The sequence below is a fragment of the Coptis chinensis genome, chromosome 1 (genome assembly GCF_015680905.1).
Source record: "Coptis chinensis isolate HL-2020 chromosome 1, ASM1568090v1, whole genome shotgun sequence".
In the NCBI taxonomy this organism is placed as follows: domain Eukaryota; kingdom Viridiplantae; phylum Streptophyta; class Magnoliopsida; order Ranunculales; family Ranunculaceae; genus Coptis; species Coptis chinensis.
The window spans coordinates 65554960-65582436 of record NC_141456.1 but is presented as its reverse complement, the minus strand read 5'-3'; the positions used below and the strand labels follow the sequence as shown (position 1 = coordinate 65582436).

General features: G+C 37.8%; 1 protein-coding gene across 1 annotated transcript; it reads left to right on the top strand.

The window, feature by feature from the left end:
* The first annotated feature begins 2292 nt into the window (after nucleotides 1-2292).
* On the top strand, nucleotides 2293-4001 carry LOC147524969 (expansin-like B1). Its single transcript, XM_086564224.1, has 5 exons — nucleotides 2293-2521; nucleotides 2658-2764; nucleotides 2861-3042; nucleotides 3174-3306; nucleotides 3560-4001. Exons 1-5 carry the CDS (start codon nucleotides 2377-2379, stop codon nucleotides 3761-3763), a joined length of 771 nt encoding a protein of 256 aa, XP_086420350.1. The 5' UTR covers nucleotides 2293-2376; the 3' UTR covers nucleotides 3764-4001.
* Nucleotides 4002-27477: the final 23476 nt, after the last annotated feature.

Below are 27477 nucleotides of genomic sequence, written 5' to 3'. Positions count from 1 at the left end.
TTGTGCATTGTTGTTTCTAAAAGGGTGGAGGTTTACTCATAGAAACTACTGTGTAAAGAGCAAACCGAACAAACTCGATTAGGGGGCGCACACCTTCTTCATGCCGAAATCAGGGGGCGCACACCCTCACGCTCTATCTTCTCCCACAGGAAATGAACATAGAAAGATATAAGAATTGGTACGTATTAGGTAGGAAACAGACACTCCATCTTCTGAGCTGTAGAAATTATATTTCCCTTGCAAAAAGTTCTGTTTCGACATTAAGCTCTGAATTAACCTCTATGTAAAATATATGCGCGACTCGAAACTCAACTGGTTGAGTTAGTCTCTATGATGTTTGATGGGTTTAAGAGAAGGGAATGCATAAATATATCAGAAATCTGAACTCCAAAGAGTTTTCCTTTCATAAAACACACCATGCTAACCATAATTACCTCATAATACCACACTACCACCTACGACTAGTAAGGACGACAACAAGGAAATGTGGTGTATTCTGGAAAAAACAGACCAGAATCCCGAATTAAGATTATGCCCTAAAGCATTAAAACCAGGAAGCCAATAAACCAATCTACTGAATCAGTTATAAAATGTTATCTAAGCAATTCAGTTAGAGCGGTTGTTATTCAGTTATAACTATAAACATGTAATGATCCTGTAAGAAATGAAAACACAATTTTCTCACTTTCTCTTGAGTGATGATTAGTTTAAACACAAAAGATAGCAAGACCACATTCTTATGTGGAGAATTTATGGTTGAAGTGGCAATTTGAAATTTTGAAGTGATGTAAAGGTTCCTCATGAACTTATGTTCTTGTCATGTAGAAAATGTGGTCCAGACCTTAAATATTCTAACCAATCCCTTAAAATGGAATCCATGTCAGTGCTGATGTGCTCATCTGTACTATCATACTATGATGCTACTCAACCCGGTGGTCCTGTTCTCTCCAAGTCGTTTTTTTTATAGCCTAGCTTGGAATAAATAATATAATTACAATCTGCCTAACTTTCTTAATGAAGAATGGTGCAAAATATATTCAAGAATAATGAAAGTCAAAATGCGCTACATGCACAGGAACCACTTGGACAGTATACTTGTTAACAACATTGGTGTTTCAGACTTTCATCACAAAAAATAACTCGAAAGCCGTACATTGACCCCCTCCCCCCCTCGCTCTGTAGCGCGTGCACTGTAGCGTGCGGCGTAATGCGTATATTAGTAGTGGTTCATCCTACAAAATAATGATTTTGTGATTATAAAACAAAAAGCAGAGAGCTTAAACAAACAATAGAGGCATATCTTGTTAGTTTAAGTACTGTTTGCTCTAATCTATTGTAGGAGACATGGAGACAGAAAGATGGAGAATGTGTAAATTATTAATAAAGCTAATGAATGTTTCCTATCACCTTCCCTGTAAAATAACTCAAACCCCTTGTGTGATTATCATTACAAGTGGGAAACCGGTAATGCTGATTAGAATTTAGAAGTGCCGGACATTGGCTCTAAAATAGTGCGAAGTCACCAAACTGGGCCCTTTCCCTTACAACTTGCTTTCAACCCAAGCAAAAGTTTAATATATGTGTACTTCAAAATGTCCATGTTCATCCTTTGTTGCCACTTTATTTTCTTGCCAATTTCACCTTTCTCATTCACTGTGTATATTTCTTCCAATATCAAGATTGTTTGAGGGTCAAAAGAGATGGCACCTAGGTTGGAATGCTACGTAGCGTTTCCAAAAACCAAGAATAATTGGCCAGATAATGTTGCATTGGATATTTAATAAATTTCACTACTGAACAATTGACACTACAAGTTTGATAAATTTCCCCACTAATTTAATGCCATATTCTATTCCCATGAGTTAGTTCTATAAGAAGATTGATCTTGACGTATGCGTGGTACAAAAAACAAATATGGATATGGATATATTATTCCAACATATGAAGAAATATGAAGTAAGTTTACCAACCTTAGTTGCTACAATTATTCCAACATATGAAGAAAAAGTGCACATAAAATATGTAATAGTTAGGGGAGAAAACAAAAGTAAACCAATTCCAAAACAATTAAACAACTGCAAGACGTCTAAGAAGGTTGCCAAGAATTCCCTTCATATGAATGTCAACAAAACTTTGCATCCATTCAAATCTACCTTTAACAGAATTGCAGAGTCTAAATTTTACCAAACAAGTAAGGTGTGCTCCAAATCTACCTTCAACAGAATTTCAAAGTCTAAATTTTACCAAACAAGTAAGGTGTGCTCAGGATTTCACTATATATAGTACACAAGCTCAATGCCTTGATCACATCATCACACCAACCTTAACTTTTCCTTTGTTCTACTGCTTCAGTACTTCTATTACCCTGTGATATAAATGTCTCTTTATCTTCAACCCCTTGTGCTCCTCGTTTCATGTTTGCTTCTTAAACAAACTCTGATCGATGGGGCGACATGCCAAGACTGTTTTACTCATTCTCGAGCTGCTTATTATCCAAACTCAGACGAACGTGGTACAGAAGGTAAACAGGAGACCGAAAACAACTGATAGAAATGGTGCTTCAGTACTAAGACATGATATGCTTTGATGATCTGATCTTAATTTGTAAATAATCTGTCTTTTTTTTTTGTTACATGATCTTCCATTTTGTACTGCAGCTGGAGCATGCGGGTTCGGCTCATTTGGTGCTACAATTAATGGTGGTGATGTATCGACTGCATCCGTCCTTTACAGGGATGGTGTAGGATGTGGGGCATGCTACCAGGTAAATACTAGCTTACACAGGTGACAGCAACTGAATTCGACTACGTACTTATCATTTTTTAGTAAATACTGACGGCCTTTTGATACTAACGAATAGGTGAGGTGCACAGACAGTAAGTACTGTTCGGACAAAGGAGCCACTGTGGTCATCACGGATTCAGGCTCGGGTCCTAATACTGATTTCATACTAAGTAGAAGAGCTTTTGCAAAGATGGCCCAAGCCACAGATTTAGCAGCATCAATACTAGCACTTGGTGTGGTTGACATTGAATATAGACGGTACGGATGGGCCAAGCCACAGATTCTTGTCTTAATTATTTCTTAAAACCACTAAACAAGCATACATGAGCGCAATTCATGCATGGTAGGACTGCTAGCATGTTGACTAACATGTTGGTTCTCATTTGCAGTGTTCCATGCAGTTATCCATCCAAGAACATCACCTTCAAGATTGATGAAAACAGCAACTATCCTCACTACTTGGCCTTTGTAATATGGTATCAACAAGGCAAGAAGGATATTACTGCTGTTCAACTGTGTGAGGTATGCATTAATCTTGTCAAATTATTATGAGTATCAATGAATCTCTTAACATCTTAAATAAACAGAGTATATTACTTACCTAGTCAGCAATATTAATACATGTAGGACTATGTTATATATGCATTCTGTTTCGCCATTTAAATTTGTTTATCACCATTCACCATTTTCAGTTAAAATAAACATGAACCTATCATATATTTTCATATCACGCTATCATATTGCTCTAACAATAACTGTAACCTGAAAATCACAGACTGCAAACTTAAGGTGCAAGCTGTTGGATCGGGGTCATGGGGCAGTCTGGACAGTAGTTACACCTCCAAGTGGACCCTTGTCCATAAGAATGTTACTAAGCGATGTCGATGATGGAGAGGAGACATGGGTGGTGCCTGTTAACAACATACCGCAGGATTGGAAAGCTGGAGACATATATGACTCAGGAATACAAGTGGAGTAATTCAAAACATACGTTGAACACATTATATTACTAATTTGTTGAGTTGGCATTATATTACTAATTTGTTGAGTTGGCCTGGTAGGAAACTTTGGATTGTTTTTTACGATAAGATTGTTCTTTTATTTCATATTGTTTCGGGAAAAGGGGGTGGTGCTTAAATTTTTATACTCTAGCTGTGAGATTGCGGCGGTACATGTATATCATTCTGCATAATGGAATACAAGATTTTTATATCAAAGTTTGGGCATCCAATTCAACTCAAAACCGATTGGTCCAAGATTTATATATTGATTGGATAGGCTTTCTCCCAATGTGGGATTAAAGCATCTTTAGCAGTGATATCAACCTAGCATCAAACACTAAATTCTTAAAATTGGTCCAAGATTTAAGAATTTGGTGTTTTTTTAACTTCAGGAGAGCTACATGTTGATGAAAACACCAAAAAAATACCAAACCAAACACCAAATCGACCAATATTTGGTTCCAGGTTTGGTGCTGTATCAAATCACTCACGCCCAGTTTTTCCAACACCGCGTGGGCTTGGGCTTCTATGACGCGATTTTGGCAAAACCGCGTGGGCTTGGGCTTCAATAGGCGCGGTTTTGCCAAAACCGCGTGCGTTTTTTCTGAAAATTAGAACTGTGGTGCATAGAATTTGAAAAATTATGAGTTGTGCATAGAAGTTAAGAAATTAACAATTGTGCAATTGAAGAAATTAAGAATTGTAATTCAAAATCGAAAAAATTAAAGAAATTAAAAACATATGATTATGATTATGCAGTCCAAAATTTATGATTATGATTATGCAGTCCAAAATCTATGATTATGATATAATCATATAATATCCAAAATAATCCAAAACCTATCATATTACATCAAATTTATTTAGCTCTCTTCTTACCCCTTACCACTCAATCCCTCCTCTCTATTTGGACGCCCGTCGCTTCTCTAAGTTCCTAATCGGAGATCGATGATCTTCTCTCGCGACGGAGGTTAACTACTTCACTGAAGTTCCTCATATCCCCGATGTTGTTGCGTGTACACTTGCCGATATCTTCATACGCTTTCGAAGTCTCGTCATAATGCGCGCTTGGATTGCCGATATGTCCGAGAATATGCCTCATCTCTTTCTTGGCTATAATGATACAGGCGTCATCATCCCATCAAACATAAGAACCTCGGTTCTCATATCTTTCCCAACCTCGGCTGAAAATCCAAGAAAATACGATGTGAGTACATATTATATATATAATGAAGAAGATAAATAAAACAATTAAACTCACCATGGTATACTGATCAATATGCGGCTCTAACTCAGAGAAACGAGCATGAGGCACCTCAGAAATGGAAATATAAGTAGGCTCGACATCAGGTCCACACACGGCAAACATCTGAGGATTACTGGCAGACACAGGAGCTGGCTGATATGCATTTAGAGGTTGTGGGTTGTAAACAGGCTGTGGTGGATGAGGAATACGTAGCTCAGGTCTCATCCTTCCAGGCCCACAAACTCGAAGTTGCTAGCTCGACCAACAGGAGGCAACAACGGACCCATGGAGACACGGTTCCACCATCTATAATACTGATCAGCAATCTGCTTAACAACAAAAGAAGACGCATCTGGCAAAGGACCACCACTGGCATGAACTTCATGAACTTGAATTCTACCCCACGACTTTACATCACTAATATCTGGCATGGGAGCACATGGAACTCCATAACGTCCAGTCATCTGCCTCCAACATCTGTTGCCACAGTACTAAACCTGACAGTCACGTGCGGCAAAAACAATTTTGTGACATGACAACACACAAACATACTGTACAACTAGATCGTCAAAGACAGTAGACAAACGCCAAGGTCTCCACTCAATAGATGACAATGATCTAATATCAATCTGAGCACGAGCCATACAGATATTATTCCTAATCTGCCATCTGTTACGAGTCAAGTGAGGCCCTGACCAACTAGCAAATCTAGGGCGAGTATCAGCAATCATGTCTATGTTAGGACAAAGACATCGAAAGTACTCATAAAACCAAATCTCTAAAAGTCCCATGAATCCTGCAATCTGAGGACTTCTACTTCCGAATGTCTGTGAAGCTTTATCTAACGCCGATATCAATGTGGCATATACTGAGCTACCCAGGTCATAATCTATCATAGTATGCAAATCAGATACATAAGCATAATATCCCAGTCATACCGTAGAATGACCATTGGGAAACAAAACATGCCCAATAAAAAACATAAAAAAAAGCCCTAACATACTGATCAGCACCCTCACTACCCGGTAGAATAGTCAAAGCTAACTCCGCTCGTGTATCAGGATGCAAGAGGGGTTCCATATATGCAGTCTTAATATGAGATAGCTTAATCCCAGAAGAATCATAAGCATCCGCACCCAAACGAGGAAAACTCATAAGCATAATATCCATATTCTCATAATTTGTATGAAAAGGTATCGGTTGGCCTATACCGATACTCAACCCAGAAATCATAGTGAAGTCTAGTGGTGTGAACCCTAACTCCGCACAAGAAAAATGAAATGTATGAGTTCTACTCCACCATCTTTCTACTAAAGCTATGACCACTGCCCAATCAACCTTCTCATAATCTGTATCAATCAAAATACCCAAAGGTGTATACAAAATACTATCTCTAATATGTATAAACTCATCCAAACTCCTAATAACCTTCCACCACTCTCTAACACTAAGTAAAGCCGATCTAACTCGGTAGTCAACAACATGCTGATATTATAAAAAAAAAAATAATGCGTATAAGATAAATAATTAACTGGTCCAACTCAACTAATTAATATTCAAAATATTTAATCAAAACTAATTAATTACCTGAGTATTAGCCACTGCACTCGACACGTGTTTTGTATCACGTGTAGAAGACACAACTTCCATATCAAGTGCTTCTCCAGGTGCAAATTGCCAATTGAAGTCGTTCATTTGATACTCCAGTACATAGGGATGTCTATCAGCCGGCGCGACATCCTCGGGTTCTTCTTCCCCACTGTCTTCTCCCCCACTGTATTCTACTTCCTCAGGTTCTTCTTCCTCATCGCCAATGTTTTATGTGTACTGCCAATCATCACCGTCGAAAGGTTAAAAAGGATCCATATCAAATTTTAAGAGTTTAGGTAGGTTTTTGTTTTTTTTTTAACTAAGGAGAGGGTTTTATAATTGTGAGAAGAGGTGAAAGTGACTGAACCGCGCGGCTTTGGAGCTGTATATATAGAAGTAGCACGCGGTGTTCTCGACGCCAGTTTTGCCAAAACCGCGTGGGCTTGGGCTTTGTCGGTTAGGGCTTTAGTGGCGCTGTTTTGGCAAAACCGCGTAGTTGCTTGGTGTTTTTTTGATGTTGCTCCTAAAGTTGTTTGGTGTTTTTTTGGTTTGGTGTTTTTTTTGTTCAAAATTTTGGTGTTTTTTTGGTTGCTCTGCTAAAGATGCTCTTAATCTCAACAATGTTGTCTGTGAGTTCTAATTTATTAGAACCCTTTGTTAAGAAGGCTGGCTTATTCACTTCATCAGATCCTGTTATGTTTATTTTATAAGAGAAACTTTAAAGGGTTAGTTACTGAATCTGGGAAATGCGTACATCAGGTTCATACATGTTGAAACTGACTGGTACACGTACTTTGCTTAGTCTACTTAGCAAGTTTGTCCGCCCAGCAGAGCCGGTCCTGTGTTTCGAAGGGCCCAATGCAATGTCTGAAAAATTGGGCTTTTGGGTCTGCGTTTCTAACACTAAGAGCTTCATGGGGCCTTTTTATTGTTTATATTGGGGCTCTATGCAAAGCCTTAGACAATATAGGCCTAGGGCTGGCCCTTCCACCCAGGCATTACATCTCCAAGGATAGACAAGATTCAAAAGAAAATAACAACAGTTTAATATTGCCTACAATAGATTGCCAATTCCAATCAAAATAGGCTACAAGAGATTGCAAAATTTGAATGATCTGTAGTGTATCATATTTTCTTTAAACAACACTATATATTTAGTCTTCTTGCCAGCTCCACTCTAATTCCACTGTTTGTAACCAGGGTCGTTCCTGAGTTTTCAATGGCCCTGTGCAAACAACAAAATGTGGCCCTCTTCCAGTCTTCCATCAATACAAAATGGATCATCGAAATATTGCTTTATTCGCATTTTTAGCTGCAAAATCATCAATGAAGCTTTCAAAGTTAATTTTCTCTAAAAATTCATTTTCAATAGATATTAACGCTAGCTCATTTAGTTTTTTTTTTTGTGACAGTCGATCTAAGATATGATTTCAATCATTTTAATTCTGAAAAACTTCTTTCTGCAACAGTAACGGGAGCAGTCAACAAAATTCTATAAGCTATGCTTATTTGAAGAAGAATAAAAAGTTAGGTGAATAAGTAATTGAGATTGATCAAAGTGAAAACTAATACAAATCTACAATTGTAAAGAAAGAAATTTTGAGAATGAGAGGATACTAGATGATCAGAAGGTAAATGAAGGATTTTTTTTTTTTACTCTTTCTTTTGTATTTGAGTAATTGAGGGGCGACTCAAACAACAATTAGTTGGAGTGATTTTCCAAAAGAAATCGTTATTAATTAGGGAGAGAGAGAGAGATATCTAGTCGTTAAGAAGATCTCCTCATTTATTATATCTCTTATTTTTTTTTTACGAAAATAATTAATGAGGAAAGAGAATATGAGAGGATATTTCGGTTGTTTATTGTGAAATTTCCGATTTTTTAGGCTTTTGGTTGGTTTGGGATTTTGATTTGCCAAATAGGCATTTTCACTTAAACATATTTTTTGGGGCCTTGCATATTCGGGGCCCTGTGCGGTCGCCCACATGGCACCTACTCAGGGCCGGGCCTGTTTGTAACTTTTCAAATGCTTCGGATTGTACTGTCTGAGTGGCAGCTCCCATGCAGTTGCTTTCACATATAGCCTAACAAATGCCTCAGAATGATAGGTGATTGATTGATTGCATATTTGCATCATTCTAAATCCATGGGGACAGGTGGTTAACATACTCAGAGAAGGAGTGGTGCTTTGACTAGGATGGCAATACTCCAGTCGAAATCCCATACAATAATACTAGCTAGGCTACTGGTTGTTGTAGTGACATTCAACCCTATTCCACCATATATAGTTGATACATCACTGCAATAACATAAATGGTGGGGGTAGTCTTGCTATTCCTTGCGTTGAATTGTCCATATCTTGGATGCATTCGATCCACTCTAGGTGGTTTAAGTAAATCCCTTCTTCACTCAAGAAGGGGCTAAACTAAATACACACACACTTGCCCGCTCACACTCAAAGAAGCAGTGGAGGATAGATTGTTCGCCTTTTATGCTGACAGAAAATGCAAAGATTGTCAATCATGAGGTGATGTTTATCTGATAATGTTTTCTGTTGCCATATAGGATATGAAAACTTTGAACTCTAGTAAGGGTACTTGAAGTTTATCCATAAATGAATATACTAGCAGAATTAAAGTTAAAAGAGATCAAAGTTTTTCTTGGATAATAGAAATTTGACCACAGAAGTGTTAGGAATTAGAGATAACACCAATTACGACTAACGACAATTATCCTCAAGATCATGGAATCAATGACAAAACAAGAACACCAATACAATAACCACTAAAGCAATAATGAAAAAACAAAGAATAAACGAACATAAGGAACTTACGTGGTTTGGCAATTGCTTACGTCCAGAAGCGCATTGTAAAGGTTATTTTTGGGCGAACCTTACGTGTGTTGATGATTTAGGTAGAATGATATTGTGACTGAGTTCGACGGATTGAACTGCCTACATATCCAGTTTGCTGACGAACTGGAATCAAGTCGAACGCAGTTCATTGCTTAGATTCGAGTGATAGAGTGATCGATGGTGAACGGAGAAGATGGAGAGCGGAGAAGAAGCCTGGGATCCTCCCCCCTTGTTTAGAGAGTGGAGAGGAAATATATAGAATTCCCTCCCCCCTTTGGTGCTCCATTCATTGATGATCTTTAATGCATGTATTCATGTTTATTTTGTAACCATTTAGTAACTTATGACTCTTAAGATGACTAATTGTAATTATCTAATAAGATATGATCAATGACAATGACACATGTCGCGAATATATTGATGACAATATATGTCCCCCACACTGCCCCCTCTCGTTAGGTCGTGCTTTCTTAAGAATGATTTTACGAGAGAAATAATTTGACACATGTCCTAGTGGAACAGTGAGCGTGTTGGAGGGTGTGTGAGTGTTATGCTCTAGTGAGCGTAGATCTAGGGCCTTTAGTGCTTAAGTAAGTGTTCTGCTCGAGTGAGCGTAGGTCAAGGGACCTTTTAACGCTTATGTAAGCATTCTGCTCCAGTAGGTCAAGGGATCTTTTAGTGCTTATGGAAGCATTCTGCTCGAGTGAGCGTAGGTCGAGGAACCTGTTAGCGCTTATATAAGTGTTCTGCTCTAGTAGGTCAAGGGACCTTTTAGTGCTTATGGAAGCATTCTGCTTGAGTGAGCATAGGTCGAGGGACCTGTTAGCGCTTATGTAAGTGTCTGCTCTAGTATGTCAAGGGACCTTTTAGTGCTAATGGAAGCGTTCTGCTCGAGTGAGCGTAGGTCGAGGGACCTGTTAGCGCTTATGTAAATGTTTTGCTCCAGTAGGTCAAGGGACCTTTTAGTGCTTCTGGAAGCATTATGCACTGAATTGATCCTAGAAGTGTACGTCCTCAATTAGCGAGAATTGATGGGCTATGTAGCCTCTGAGCTCAAGTGAACGTTTAGTCAATCAGAACGTTTGAGCTTTAGAGAGCATTTGAGTTCGTATGAATATTTTGCTCTTAGAGAGCGTTTTACACATAGTTGATCCTAAAAGTATAGGTCTCCAACTAGCGAGAAGTGTTAAGGCTAAGTAGCCTGTGGGCTATGTAGCCCTGAGCTCGAGTGAGCATTTAGTCATTTAGAACGTTTGAGCTTTGGAGAGCGTTTGAGTTCGTATGAATGTTTTGCTCTTAGAGAGCGTTATGCACTTAGTTGATCCTAGAAGTATAGGTTTCCAACTAGCGAGAAGTGTTAAGGCTAAGTAGCCTGTGGACTATGTAACCCTGAGCTCGAGTGAGCGTTATACCCAGGTGGGCGTCGTGACCCGAGTGAGTCAGCCTGCTCTAGTGAGCAGGTGGCTCTAGTGAGCATCATGATTTGGAGATTGCAGTTGATAGTAGTATCAATTTGCATGGAGCATTAAGCTTAAATCACAAATGAATTGGACTATGTGTAGGGCGTGGCGCACTGAAGCTAGTTGTAGTTAGCCCCAGTTTGGTATTTGACCAGCGCAGCTGAATCGAACTACGCGACATTTGTTAGCCCCTGCAATAGATCATTAGGTCACCCTATATCAAGTAGATAAAACAAGATGATATGTCACAGGTCGGTAAAGGCTAATATATGCGAAGTAGCTGTTAGGATATATATCAAGTTTCCTATCATATAATTATGTGATAGGAAACTTCCCATAGAATGATATCAATCCCTTATTCTTCTCCTAGAATTATGGGATTTACTTGTAACAATTAGTCTATATAAACTCATGTAATGGTTACAGTAAATATACAAGAAATAATACTCTTACATGGTATCAGTATAGGTATCGATCCACTCTACAAACCCTAGCCACCATCTTCTTCGTTCTTTTTCCGCTGCCTACACACCATGTCTACACCTGAAAACGTACCAGTGAGAACGAGTAATGGTTATCAGGAAATATTATCCTTGTTAACCCCTGAATGCCTAGATGGCACGAACTACATTGAGTGGTCCTTAAATGCTCGGAATAAACTTCGAGGCCGGAAGCGCTGGGGATTCATCTCCGGAACTAAGGCTGCTCCAGTCGACACTTCCTCCCCTGAATATGAGGTTTGGGAGGACGACAACTGTATGATTAAATCATGGTTGCTTGATGCCATGACTAAGGATATCAGATCCTTGTTTCTCAGATTATCCACTGCAAAGGAAATCTGGGATACTGCTAAGCTCACCTACTCTGTCAGTCAAGATGCTTCCAAAGCATACCAATTGCATTGTGAGGTATTATCTATTCGCCAAAATAGTGGCACTGTTATTCAATATTTTGGGAAGTTATGCAAATTATGGCAGGAATATGATGCCATTGATGACTGTATTATGGAGTGTCCCACTGATATTGGGCGATATACATCCAAAGTCAATTCCCAACGAGTGTATGCCTTTCTTGCTGGTTTAGACTCTTACTTGGATGGGGTTCGCAGTCGCGTTCTTTCCACAGTCCCTCTCCCAAATCTTCAAACGACTTATGCCATGATATGTGCTGAAGCCAACCGGCATGATGCTATGATGGGCAGTGCACCTGTGGATAGCGTCGCTATGGCTGCTCGCAGAAATTTATCTCGACCTGACTTGAAGAAAGGAGGGTGCAAATGTAGCCATTGTAATGGAGATAATCACGTTATTGAAACATGTTTCAAACTCCATGGCTACCCGGACTGGCATCCTAAGGGTAAGAAGGTATCTGGTACAAGTTCTACTTTCAAACATGCTGTTCCTCCAACCCTTCAACCGAGTGAACCTTCTGCAGGTTTGGTGGCATCAGCTGGTATGTCCAAATCTGTTCTTAGTTTTTCTACTTGTACTACGTCTAGCGATTGGATAATTGACACAGATGCTACTGATCATATGACATGCAACTCATCTAACTTTAGCCAATTATTTGCTTCTCATTCTAAACATGCCATTACTACTGCCAATGGCGCTTCAGTACCAATTGTTGGTATTGGTACAGTTATTTTACCTACTTCATTACCTATCTCTGATGTTCTATATGTTCCTTCTCTTGCATGCAATTTGCTCTCGGTAAATAAATTTATCCAAGCTTATAATTGTGTTGGCTCGTTCTTTCCTACTCACTGTCTTTTTCAGAACTTCCATACCAAGAGGATTGGCAGTGGTAAGCTGCGTGATGGATTGTACTATCTGGAAGGTGATGCTCCACCAGTTAATAAAAGCTTGGCACATGCAGTAAGTTCACAGAAATTGGAAGACAATATAGAGCAAATATGGCTGTGGCATAAGAGATTAGGTCATCCGTCACTTGGTTATCTTCGACGACTTTTTCCTTCATTATTTATTGGCTGTAATATTTCGGATATGGTTTGTGAAACTTGTGCTCTGTCTAAAAGCCATCATACTCATTTTCCTTCATCAACAACTAGAAGTATAACTCCTTTTTTATTGATACATTCAGATGTGTGGGGGCCATCTCCAGTATCTACCCCCACTGGATTAAAATGGTTTGTTTCATTTGTGGATGATTACACTAGAATGACTTGGGTATATTTGATGAAACATAAAAGTGATGTCTGTATGATATTTCAACGTTTTTATCAAATGATACTCACACAATTTGGTATATCTGTCAAAGTTGTTCGCACCGATAATGGAGGTGAATTCTTTAAGCAAGAATTGACTGATTTTATGCATTCTAATGGAATCATTCATCATACTTCATGTCCAAAATCTCCTCAACAAAACGGTACTGCAGAACGGAAGAATCGCCACCTTCTGGAAATTTCTCGCTCCTTATTGATTGGAGGTAATACTCCAAAATACTTATGGTGGGATGCCCTTAGTATTGCTGTGTATTTGATGAATAGAACACCATCTAGTGTTCTGTCTTTTAGACGACCTTTAGATGTCTTTGGCGTAAACAACGTACTCTTCCACCTCATGTTCGCTTTGCCTCCACGGATTTTTGGATCGTGGTTTTATGTGCACTTATCCTCCAAACATCGCGACTAAACTTGATTCACGAGCTATAATGATGTACCTTTGTTGGATATGGAACAACTCGAAAAGGATATAGATGTTACGATCCCATTACTCACAAATTTTATATCTCTATGGATGTTGTATTCCATGAATCAATTGTATTACTCCACCAAAGAAACCTCGCACCGCACGGAATTTGAACTTTGATCCCAAACCGGTGTTGAGAATACTCTAGAAGGTGTTCCGTAAGTCAGATATTGCGGTATTGAGAGTGGCCCTAGTGGGGAGAATACTCCAGAAGACAGTATTGCCGGTGTTGACCATGCTACTGGTCTACCACCAGATAGTCTAATCCATCATGCAACTTCATCACCACCGCCCTCTTCGGCATTACCTGAGGTATCTCTTTCTCCTTCAACTGAACATATTTTAAATTCTCACTACACCCTTCCACCACGTACTAATCGAGGTATACCACCTATTCAATATGAACCTGACCCCAAAGCCAAGATCAAATACCCAATAGGTAATCATGTTTCCTCATGCAAACTCTCGAACTCATATGCATCTTATGTGTGTCAATTATCATCTGTCGCTACACCTAGTACATTGCAGGAAGCTTTGACAGATACTCAATGGACAAAGGCTATGGATGAGGAAATGGATGCTCTTAAAAGAAATGGCACTTGGGATCTTGTTGCTTTACCATATGGAAAAAAGACTGTTGGTTGCCGATGGATATTTACCATCAAACACAAAGCAGATGGTACTATTGAAAGATTTAAAGCTCGCTTGGTGGCAAAAGGATATACTCTATCCTATGGTGTGGATTATCAAGATACATTTGCACCTGTGGCTAAGCTCAATACAGTGCGAGTTCTCTTATCCTTGGCTGTTAATAAAGACTGGCCTCTTCTACAGTTTGACGTTAAAAATGCTTTCTTACATGGCAATCTTACTGAAGATGTGTACATGGATCCCCCTCCGGGAATTTCGGAATTCGAGAATACTTCATTAGTATGCAAGCTCAAGAAGGCCTTGTATGGACTCAAGCAATCTCCACGGGCATGGTTTGGTCGATTCACACAATCTATGGTCAAGTTTGGGTACAAACAAAGCAATGCTGATCACACTTTGTTCTTGAAGCATAAAAATGGTAAACTCACTATGTTGATCATATACGTGGATGACATGATAGTCACAGGTAATGATGCTGATGAAATTTCCTGTCTACAATGTCATTTGACTTCTGAATTTGAGATGAAACAACTTGGCAATCTCAAGTATTTTCTCAAAATTGAGGTTGTCCGCTCTCAGCATGGTATATTTCTATCTCAAAGAAAGTACATCTTAGACCTGTTGACCGAAACAGGGTTTCTCGGGTGCAAACCAGCTAATACACCCATTGAACAACACCACTCACTTTCCCATTGCTTGAGTGATCCAAGTACAGACAAAGGATGCTACCAAAGACTTGTTGGGAGATTGATTTATTTGTCTCATACTCGACCTGATATTGACTATGCGGTAAGTACAGTAAGCCAATTTATGCATGATCCACGCCAGCCACATATGGATGCTGTAGAGCGCATTCTGAGATACTTAAAGTCAACTCTGGGCAAAGGTCTATTATTCTCTAAACATGGACATTTGAATGTGGATGGATTTACAGATGCCGATTGGGCAGGTTCCGTTGATAATCGAAGATCTACCTCTGGCTATCTAACTTTTGTTGGGGGGAACCTTGTGACTTGGAAGAGTAAGAAACAATCGGTAGTCTCGAGATCCAGCGCAGAAGCTGAATACCGCGGTATGGCCGTATGGCATTAGGAGTGTGTGAGTTACTATGGCTGAAAATATTACTAACTAAATTGGGATTTCCTCCTCTACAAGTAATGAATCTCTATTGTGATAACACGTTTGCCATAGAAATTGCTTATAACCCTGTTCAACATGACAGAACCAAGCATGTAGAGATAGACAGGCATTTTATAAAAGAGAATCTTGATGCTGGCATAATCAGATTTCCCTTTGTCCGGTCAGCTCAACAACTTGCAGACATTCTGACTAAAGCTGTGGCAACAAATGTGCTTACCGATTCTCTTATCAAGATGGGCATGAATGACATCCACGCACCACCTTGAGGAGGGGTGTTAGGATATATATCAAGTTTCCTATCATATAATTACGTGATAGGAAACTTCCCATAGAATGGTATCAATCCCTTATTCTTCTCCTAGAATTATGGGATTTACTTGTAACAATTAGTCTATATAAACTCATGTAATGGTTACAGTAAATATACAAGAAATAATACTCTTATAGTAGCCCCGTCTGATCAAAATTGGTGAGGTCAATGTCTTATCATAGTCGATAGCTTAGTTAAACCTTCGCACGTTGCTGGGTCGGGGTCCGACCTGTGCACGACCTGCAAGTGAGCGACCTGCAATATATGGGTAGCTAGCCATAGCTGTCTCGAAGCATTTAAATTTATGAGTTTCTACTGTATCTATGGCTGGCCGGTGATTCCTCCTATTGTAACTTGAAGAGTTTGAAAGTCAGACAAAGGAATAACAAATTATTTTGTTTGCTAAGTGAACTGTTAAGACTTGAAAATTATGCAAGTAACTTTTGCAGTATTCTCATTTAGCGACTGGGAGTCATAGGATTCAAGCTCGAGTTCAGACGTGTATTATCTTTTTCTCCTGTCCTTTCTCCACCTTTTAGAATGCACAACCGCGTGATATTAGTCTGCCCAAGTGAATCCAACATAGCCAATGGACTCTGCAGGTTAATATATAGGGTCCCTGTAGATATGTATGCTCAATAAAATGAGAAGTCAGTGGTTTGAGCTAAGCATGTATAGCTATAGCCCAATTCATATTGTATGCGATCTGTATGTGAGAGGGAAACTTTGGTAGGACAAACCCAACTACACCACATAAATTGATCTATGATGCGAACCAAACTGTCGACTTGAGTATATTGAGCCATATGTCGTATGCGAACCTTACGTTATTACAAGTTACCCAATAACGCAGTAATAAAGTCGTTCCTGTGAATTATTAAGGCGACAGTGATCTTTGATTCTGCTAATTGATTATATATTGTCAAAGGTAAGCAACTAATCAAGGGACCTTTATATTCTCCATCATTCTAATATATAATTTAACTGACCACTCTGTGAATACTACTCCATCATATATATATTTCGTCAATATTCTCAGATGTATATTAGAATTTATACGTAAGCTTTGAACAGAAATTGATTAGTAGTAAACTGGAGATTGAATTTTTTATCAGGTCGAAACAAGAAAATTCGAAATAGAACTGAATTTTCGGTTGTACGATCTTATAGCCAAACAAAACAGAAAGTTCGTATAGTAAGAGAAACTTATCTTTCATGTATTGATTAACTCTATAGGTAAGCAAGCTTTTTGATTGATCAATCTCTTCGGAATAACCATCACCATGTTTCATGGGCTTGAGAATAACAAGTGAAAAGTGTAGTTTTCTCATGAATTTCGACCTGCAAGCGCCAATGTAAAGGTTCTTTTTGGGCGAACCTTACGTGTGTTGATGATTTGGGTAGAATGATATTGTGACTGAGTTCGACGGATCAAACTTCCTACGTATCCAGTTTGCTGACGAACTGGAATCAAGTCGAATGTAGTTCATTGTTTAGATTCAAGTGATAGAGTGATCGATGGTAAACGGAGAAGATGGAGAGTGGAGAAGAAGCCTGGGATTCCCTCTCCCTTTTGGTGCTCTATGAATTGAATAAGATCCACCTTTGGTGCTCCATTCATTGATGATTTTTAATGCATGTATTCATGTTCATTTTGTAACCATTTGGTAACTCATGACTCTTGAAGTGACTAATTGTAATTATCCAATAAGTTAGTCTCAAGATATGATCAATGGCAATGACACATGTCGCGAATATATTGATGACAATATATGTCCCCCACATGCATCAAAATCCACTATAATTAAAGAGTTGTTTACAATGTCACGAGCCTCACACAAACACCAATCTCTCTCACACACACATAATTTTGACACTCACAAATTTATGTTATTGCACTATCACAATGCACTCACAAATTTGGCTATTGCCTTAAACTAATTATGACTCCAACAATGTACTTGCTACGCGCCCTGTACACTATGAACTCTCTTAGTTGTGTCTTATTAATTAAAACTCAACATATAGTGGGGTATTTATAAAGAAACCCGAGTTGAAGTTGGTTTCCAAATTCGTATGGTTTCCTAAAACCCGACCATTAGTTGTTGGATAAACATATTGGCGATTAAGCTTTCCAATTCAATTTGGAAACTTACCCCACGTGTGATCAAGCTCCATACTTAACAATCTCCCACTTGGAAACTAATAACCAAGGTAAATCAACTCCATGCACTTCCAATGCATAATGGTGTGCTTCATCGACCGATCCTCAAGCTTGAAGACTAACTGAAGCTAGACATAGCTTCAACTTCTCAATAGTCGATGTCTTTGTCAATTGTAAGTCCCAGCTCAGTGCATGCAGTAGCACCCACTATAAAGACATAACCAGTAGTGCCTTTCCTGCAATTAACTTCACCTGCAAAGTGTGCATCAATACACCCTTGCAAGTACACATCACCCCTCACATAACATATGCATTCATCAGTAGTACCTCTTAGATATCGCAGTATCCACTTCATTGCTTCCCAGTACTACTTGCCACGATTGGTTATCAACCTGTTAACAACTCCCACTGCACGGGAAATATATGGGCGCGTGCAAACCATGTACCACTGCCTAGTGGTTTGTGTCAAACTATACAAGCTCTTTCTTAGCTTGCATACCATATTCTCTCTACCTAATTCAATGAAATACTCACATTGCTGCACACACATCTCTTCCTCTTGGTCACCATGGAGGGAGACAATTTTCACATCTAACTGCTCAAGGTGTAAATCTTCTGCTGCAACAATACTCGACACTGACATCGTAGTATTCAGTTTTACAACTACAGAGAATATCACTATGTAATTAGAAATAAGGGACTTAATCTCATTCTTCAATGCAAGCTCCCACTGGCTCGCATCATCAACCTCCAATGCTTTCACTACACCATAATAAAGATTTTCTAACAAATGCAATTTATCGTTTGTAATACATACTCATCCGTTAGTAAATTAATAACAGTTACAGTTCTGTGACAAAGTTACTTAACCGTTAGTAAATTATCCAAATTATTTTGTGACGTTTATCAAGATATTAACTAATCGATGGAGAAGTGTGACCAACGTTAAAATGTAAACTGAAAAATTGAGACCAATTAAGAAAAACACAAAACAAAAGAGTAAACTACCCTTGGAAAGAGTAAACAAAACGGGAAAAAAGGGTGAAGTGTTGGCGCTGGTTCTCGCTACCGCTACCACTGCCACTGCCCTTGCCACTGCCAGATGAGGTCTTTCTTCTTTATTTTCTTTCACTTTTCCTCTTTATCAATCTCATCAGTTATGAAATAGAATTGTTTTTTTAGTCGATCTGCTAGGTGTTTTGAAGTTAGTTAGTTTTGTACCTGAAAGGACAAACCTTTATTAATTATTGCTCGATCTATAGAAGAAAAGCTTGCTTTAACTAAGGTAACAAATAATCCGGGTTTCAATTTTTTGAAAATGGGGTTTTGGCTAAGCATAAAAGCCAATTGTTGTTTGTTGTGCTAGTTTAACCTTAAGTTCGGTTATTTATTATAATTTTAAGATTATATTAACTTCGAATTAGTGTGCTAACAGTACAGATAAGTTCTTCACTTTTACTTCAAATATCAACTTTTTTTTTAATGTTTCATGATCTTGGGCTTGTGTGAATCAATGAAACAAGATAAAAAATATACTCTTTTAATCAAAATATACTCTTTTGGATTGATTTGTGATATGGGTTTTGTTCATTAATGCTCAAGTTGTTCTTTAGATGCATTTTGTCGACTTTGCGTATTGGTTAATTGTTGTTAGTTTTATGTTATCTATTGTTGTAACCTTGTAGGCTGTGTGGTAGGTGAGTTTTCTAGATTTGGGTGGATCTCTATTTCCATATTTAGTGTAAATAAATTGAGATTCATTCAATAATATTGAAGATTTTGTACTCTCTTTTGAGATATTTTCTGATTCTCTCAAGAGATTTGTGCTTGTGTTAAACATACAAACAATTGTTTATCTGTGTATTTTTTTTTCTTAATTACACCCACCATTTTATTTGTGGGGATTATACTGTTAACTCAATCTTGATTGTTTTTTCTAAGAAAATTTTGATAATTTATATTGGTTTTCCCTTAAGAGCTGAGATACTTTTAGAACAAGGAGAAGAAGTAGAGGAAGGAGAAGGAAACTTTGTATTATGTTTTGGAGCATTTCTTTTCTATGGGAATATATGAAAAAGTTTATATTTGAAGTAAAAGAAAACTTATTTGTACTGTTAACATAATCTTAAAAGTGATATTTAACTTCATTGCTGACTTTGGGGACTGAGGGAACTCTCTTGTTGAAAGAGTGCATAAGCCATGTGTTATATCCTTCCACTGGGAGGTGGTTTTCAGAGGTTTCATGAGAAGTTGTACCTAGCCATGTTTTTGACCATATCATTTGGTCTAAATGCGTGAAAATTTGCACTTTGTTGTGTTATCATATAGTGAGATGGAGTGAGATAGGGGACTGTAAAATTTCACCGAGTTGCCTCCCTTTTTTTTTTGCCAACTATGATAAGGTTGCTTGAAAAACAAACTTTTTAGTGTCTTTTTTGTGATCTTATGTGCTTTTGTGTTTTTAAGAATACACTGTTATTGAGTAATTTGAAGCACTTGCCTGTTTTTGAGATGGTTATTTCCCTAATTAGCCATATTTCTTCTTCTTCTGATCGCAACTTTTTGTGATCTGCCATTTGTGAAAGTAAGCCATGCATACAACAAAGGGATGACACTTATTGTCAGCAATGTTCCATTGCCAAACTATCGGGCAGATATTGATGAACGTCATGGATCAACACAGAAGGAGGTGCAAATTTTGTAAAGTACTAATTACTTCAATTTTCTTAGGCATCAGAGTTACACTTTTACTTCATATGATCCTTCATACAGATTTAGATGTCTTCCGAAACCGAGATAAAAATAGGAAGTTTATTGGCTAGTTCGTCAGGGGTAGCACTTGTTTATAGTTCCTCTAGTTCCTTAATTCAGGGAGAAAAACAAACATTACTAGCTCTAGATGAACCAAATTCTGGTCCTTTGTCTTATTTAGATACCGCCAAGGAGAAGCTCAGTGCTGAATTAAAGGAAAAGCAAGATAAAATGATGGTATATTTGGTGATTCAACTCAACATCCAATTTAACACTGGGGCATACCGCCATCATAACGTAGCAATGATATACTAACGGTTTTCTGTTGATCAGGTAAGCTACTATGCTAATGACCTCTGCCCAGAGCTATTTGGGCATCCCTACTAGTGTACGCATACACTTAACTCTTTCTGTCAGTAGTCTGTTCTATACTTTGCCACCCCATTCTGTTGAGGCATCCATGGCATGGTATATTCCATCTTCATTCCATTATTTTCACAATCAATCTTGAAACCTGCATCAATATACTCTCCTCTTTCACCGGATCTCAACTTTTTCACCCTCAAGCCTGTCTCATTCTCAACCTTGGCCTTACACTTCTTGAATATTTCATAATCTTCAGATTTATGTCTCAATAAATATGCCCACACCTTTCTCATGTGGTCATCAAGGAAAATCACAACATATGACTTTCTGCCATGGGAGGAGATTGTAGCTGGTTGCCAGACATCTATATGGACTAACTTAAGTTTTTCTGCTTTCAAAGTTCCGCCCACGTTCTGAAAACTCACCTGCTTCTGTTCTTCAATGCAGTTCTCACGGAAGCCAAACTCAGTCGACTATAATATGAGTAGCTTTCCAACTGAGTGAAAGACTTGCATTCCTTTCTCACTCATGTGACTAGGTCTGTGATGCCACACATCCGAATCTTCTTTGCTATACACAACAATAATTAAACCACATGCATCTATGGTCCTATAGAGAGTATCATTCTTCTTTCCTTTTGCCACTGTCATAGAACCTCTAGAGACCTTCCAATCATCACCAGTAAAGGTTGTCACATAACCTTTATCTGCCAACTACCTCACAGAAATCAAATTCTTCCTCAATTCAGGGACATGTCTCACATCCCCTCAATTTCCATGCAAACTTTTTCAATTTGATTTGCACATCACTCTTGCCAACAATGTTACAAGGTTGATCATCACCAAGGAACACTTTGCCTAGGTCACCTTTGGTGTAGTTCTTAAAGAACTTCTGATTTGAGGTAGCATGGAACGATGCGTCAGAATCTATCACCCAAGACTCCCAATTGTTCTTCTCTATAGAACATATCACTGCGTCACCATCCATTTCAACAATATTAACATTTTGATTCTTGTTATGTTGTTATTTCTTAGAGCTTTGCATTCATAATTGTAATGGCCTGACATGCCACAATTGTAACACAAATCATCACTTGTATCTCTAGGTTCCTGTTTAACATCATCAAGGCTATACTATGAGTTTTCCATCTCCCCTTTCTATGTTCTAATCAATGTTGGTTTTTGTATGAACTCTTTCCTCTACTCTCTGTGATAAATGCAGACTCTGAAGTGGAGGCACTATCCAACTGCCTTCGAATCTCCTCGGTTAGTATCATACTAACAATTTCATTATATTTCAACTTAAATTTACCAGAAGAACCACTAATTGCAGAAACCGTGACTTTCCAACTTGGTGGCATTTGTCCAAGAATTATGCAAGCCATCACCTCATCACTAAAAGTGATTTCAACTAACTCAAGTTGGTCTTTGGTCTCATTGAACAAATTAAGATCGATGTTCTCTGAAAGAATCTTCTTAAGACATTCTCAATGTAAAGAGCTTCGTTATAAGGTGCACTTTATTTGCCGCAGAGGGTTGTTCATACATACTTGAGAGAGCTTTCATGAGAGACACTGTCGTCTTCTCGTTCTTGATGTTGAAGGCTACAAACTTTGTCAAAGTCAATCGGGTTGTCACTAATGCTTTTCTATCAAGCAAATCCCATGCTCCTTGTTCCATCGTTGCATGCTTCTTTCCTACCGACGGTTCATAGAGATCTTTTTGATAAAGACAATCATCTATTTGCATCTTCCAAAAGTCGAAGTTCGTACCATCAAACCTCTCAATCAACCATGGTTGTCGTCTTCTCGATTGTCATTGCTCCCATTTGAACCAAACTACGGTGGAGTAATCTTCACTCAAGAAATTTCTTCAAACACCTTGTCTCAAACAATGGCGAAGTTCACCACTAAAGAATTTCTTTAAACATCTTCAATAATTTGATTCATAAACCAAAGTTCTGATACCAGTTGTTAGGAATTATAGATCACACTAATCCCGGCTAACGACAATTATTCTCAAGATCTTGGAATCAATGACAAAATAGGAACACCAATACAACTACTAAAACAATAGTGAAAAAGCAAAAGAATAAACGAACACAAGGAAATTACGTGGTTTGGCAATTGCCTACGTCCACAAGCGCACCAAAATCCACTATAATCAAAGAGTTGTTTACAATGTCACGAGCCTCACACAAACACCAATCTCTCTCTCTCACACACAATTTTGGAACTCACAAATTTATGTTATTGCATTATCACAATGCACTCACAAATTTGGCTATTGTCTTACACTAATTATCACTCTAACAATGTACTCGCTACGTGTCCCGTACACTATGAGCTCTCTTAGTTGTGTCTTATTAAAACTCAACTTGTAGTGGGGTATTTATAGAGAAACTCGAGTTCCAAAACCGTGGGAAGTTGGTTTCCGAATTCGTATGGTTTCCTAAAACCCATTAGGTGCTGGATGCGGACAAAGATATTGGCGGTTAAGCTTTCCAATTCAATTTGGACACTTACCCTGGTTATATAGCATTTGATCCAAGATTTACACATCCATTGTGTTTAAATTCATGCACCAAGTCTAGGAGAGGTTTCTTTAAACATCTCTATGAAGTTTAGAACCGCAAAACGTTAATGACTTGTGGAATCCGATGACTCATTGCTTCAACATGACGTGATTTTTCCTTTATAGTGACACAACAATAACCCTCTTACCCTCCCAACCCAAATCAAAATTATCTAATAGTACATTTTTTTGGGGGTTATTTATAGCTTTAATATTGACACAGTGTCCTGTTAATAACTTGGCTTGCCAATAAAAAATCTATCTAATAATATAGGTCGGTGTGGGGCCCCATCCAAAGGCTCCAATCTTCTCTCACAACTTATGACATCGTTGATCCAAAGACTTATGGGGTATGTGCAATTTATTATTTGGGCACAAGAGTATTGGATCATCTTAATCAACAATGGCTGCCTTATGGGCTGGATTTTTATCTTTCAGTGGGTTGGGGTTCTTTTGGGCCTAATTTGAAACATTGCTATAGGCACGGGCTGTATACTAGTAAATATATAAGTGACATAGAAAAACAACGTTGAATCTAGTATGTAACATAGAAACTAATATTTTGAGAAGTTTAGAAGTTCGGTGAACAATTTTGAAGAGTTTGGAGAAAGGGTACTCTTGGAGAAACATGCATGCCATGTTATTCTCTCTATTTATTTATTCTTATCAATTTATTCCTTGTTCATTGACCTTATCCATATCCATCCCCTATTACCCATACATGGTAAATGGTAAATGACTTAAAATCATAATCTTGAAATTAATAAATCATGTTTGAAAAATATCTACAATCACTCATAGAATTTTATGGATATTTTTAGTAGAGAAAATACTCAGAGAGCGGGTAGGTGTGTGTAACAAGAGCACTATAATACCTCCAATTCATATTTTGATAGAATTCATTACTTTTATGCAAAAAAATAAAAATAAACTGTAAAGTCTTGAATTCTCATTAAGGGTATTTTCATAAATTACATGCAAAACCTAACCCTAGAAATAAGAAAATCAGATAACAATAACTTAAAAAAAATAAAACGATTTATAAAAGTAAATTCCTAACCTCATTTTAGAAGATCTGGAACGATTGAAAGAAGAATTAAGATGCTAAATAAACCTCAAATAGAATTTTCAAAGTATTGATTTGTTTTTTTATCTTCAGAGAAACAAAAACAAGTTTTGATTTGTTCAAAGGTTTTTTGAAGCTTTTAGGATTGCTTTTTATGATCTCTATTGATTTTTCATTCTCGAGAGAAGAAGATAAAGTGATTAAGATGGAGAAAATGCAGCTTTTTAAACATCTAATATTGGCCAAAAATTATTGGGCCCTAAATTCTAGTGGTTTAATTTCAAAATGTTTTTGCTTATCGAAATATTCAAAATTTCATCCTTACAAAATAATTTGAAGATTTCGAGAGGGGTGATGTGATTGCCAAATATCTTACTAACCAATATTTCAACCATTAATTTCGTACTATAAACTAAGAGTAGATATCTCTAACTTGTATTTTGCAGGAAAGAGACGGGAAGAAGGAGGAAGAAGATGGACACGCGTCAAGAGATGATTGGATTGGAGATCAAATGAGGAAGACGACTATATAAAGACCAAACCAGAAAAGAGAAATTCATTATGAGATTCTCACATTTCTTGTAAATTAGAGAGACAGAGAGAGAACTAGAGTGATTTGTAACCACCATTAACAACATTATAAAACCTTCAATAAAGCTAGCTTGATTGAGTTTCTAGATCACATCTTGATAAGTACACATACAATGAAGAAGAAGAAGAAGAAGGAATTGTGTTATTCTTTGCTCATTATTTTTTCGTTTTGAAGAAGATGAGAGAGAGAACTAAACTTTAATTTAGCTAGATAAGAGAGGGAGAGAACTAAACCTTAGCCACGCACAGGGCCCGCCCTCAAATCCAATGGGCCCTATGCAAACCTCTCTAAAAATAGGGTTTTATTTTTTTATTTTTTTATTTTTTTTATTTTTTAGTGTAGTGGGGTTTTTTTTATGGATTTTTGTTGGTTTTCTTAATCAACTAGCAAACATGCATGCTCGATGAGCGTGGTATGCAGAGTGTTGTTGCATTCTGTAGTTATTGGCTTAGACTATCCTTTCAACTCTTTGAACTGTTTGAACATATCTTAGTTCAAGATTGCAAATAAACCTGTTCTTTGCTGTAAAATCTAAATTGAACTGCTACTTAGTGCTAACTTGGTTCATAACTAATCTAGTCTTCATTCTTATTCAAACTGAATTGAAGAAGAAACATAGCAGAAAATTGAAGCGGCCAAGATGATCTACTTCAAAATACTTTTCAAATGACATTGCATTATGAAAACCAGGAAAATATTTGTTAAACTCAGCCAAAGTAGTTCCAGAATGATTCCGAAAGCAAAATTGTATGAAAAACACCTCATAAAGTATCCAATTAAGTTACTATCAACAACAAGCTTACTCATACGTTTTCGCACAACACCCTTCCTCAAGGACATGCAATTACACAAACCAACTGTACTTATATGCAAAGATTTATGGAACTACTGGAAGTGATGGATTAAAAGATGCATGTGATATACACATAATAAATTCAAGTGCCTTTCCACTGCTAATCAATGTAAAGAGAATCTTCTCTGCAACTAAACCTTAATTCAGGTGCCTTCCCATTGCTAATCAATGTAAAAAGAATCTTCTCTGCAACTAAACATTTACTGATTCTCTGAAAGCTGATAAGCACCCAAAACTGTATTATAAAACCCCGTAGAGACGTAATATTTCGATTAATTATGTACTTAATAATCATGAAATAATCGTATTTTTGTGTTTTTGTTGGTTTGCGCAACCAATGTAAAAATGATGATAAAGCCAGTATTTAAGCACGGAATAGTGAGTACATATAAAGCTTTCTGAGTAAGCCCATGTGAAGCCCAACAAAACTGGACTAAAGCCCAAAGACTCAAACAAGACAAAATCAAGTCAGAAACGGGATTACGTGCACAAAAGCATCAAACTTTCAAAGCTCATATCTCTTAAACTAGGACTCCGAATTTGGCAAGTGAGTTGCTCAGACGATCACTGCGACAAACTCTATGCAAAGGTGGGAAATTGTAAAAATGCCAAAAGACGAACCCGCCACTGGATGCAGCACGTGGACCCACTATGTGGGGCCACAAGATTTGATGAGTCATCATGCAAGTTAAGACAAAATGTGCAAATAATTGGCACAAAGTGGACACCTTGCATGACATTAATGGAGTTAGATGGATTTAGGTGCTAATAGTGTAAAGAATGCAAGGTGTCAATTTCCTTTGGTTTTTAGATAAGATGGAATTTAATGTGGAGGTGGATTTCACGTGGGATGGAAGAGAGAATTCTCTCTTAGGTAGTAAATGGAAAAATGAGAGCATTCATTCCTTGTCTTGTATTCTTTTTATCTTTGCTTGTTTTATGTTAAGCTAATGTAATAGTGTTAATGGCTACCTTAGTGTTTTCTAAATAAATCTTGTTCTTTGAAGTTTAAATTAAGTTATTTAAACTCTTCTTCTCTTCTTCTTTTAAAACTTAACATAAAATCAAGCATATTGTATATAACTCCAAGGATCATGAGCTAAAACCTTCCCAAGGGGAGGGTTAATGATGCTCATGTGAGGATCAGTGTATGTTTAAGGAATCTAGATTCACTACTTAGAACTTAGGGTTTTCTTTGATATCCCATCACAAAATGATGGAGTCCGACCAAAAGTAGAGCCTAAAACTTTAGATTAACCCGCGCACGCGAGCCATTTCACTCCTGGACTAGTCGCGCGCGCGAGACCTAGAGAATTCAGAATTCTATGCTTGTCCGGCTGGTGGAAAATAAAACTAGGTGTTGG

Bases quoted from the DNA above. Each gene is read 5' to 3' on its own strand.
- LOC147524969 (XM_086564224.1), top strand. From the start codon at position 2,377: ATGTCTCTTTATCTTCAACCCCTTGTGCTCCTCGTTTCATGTTTGCTT. The intron at 2,522-2,657 runs GTAAACAGGAGA...TTTGTACTGCAG, and splicing joins AGACGAACGTGGTACAGAAG to CTGGAGCATGCGGGTTCGGC. The intron at 3,043-3,173 runs GTACGGATGGGC...TCTCATTTGCAG, and splicing joins GTTGACATTGAATATAGACG to TGTTCCATGCAGTTATCCAT.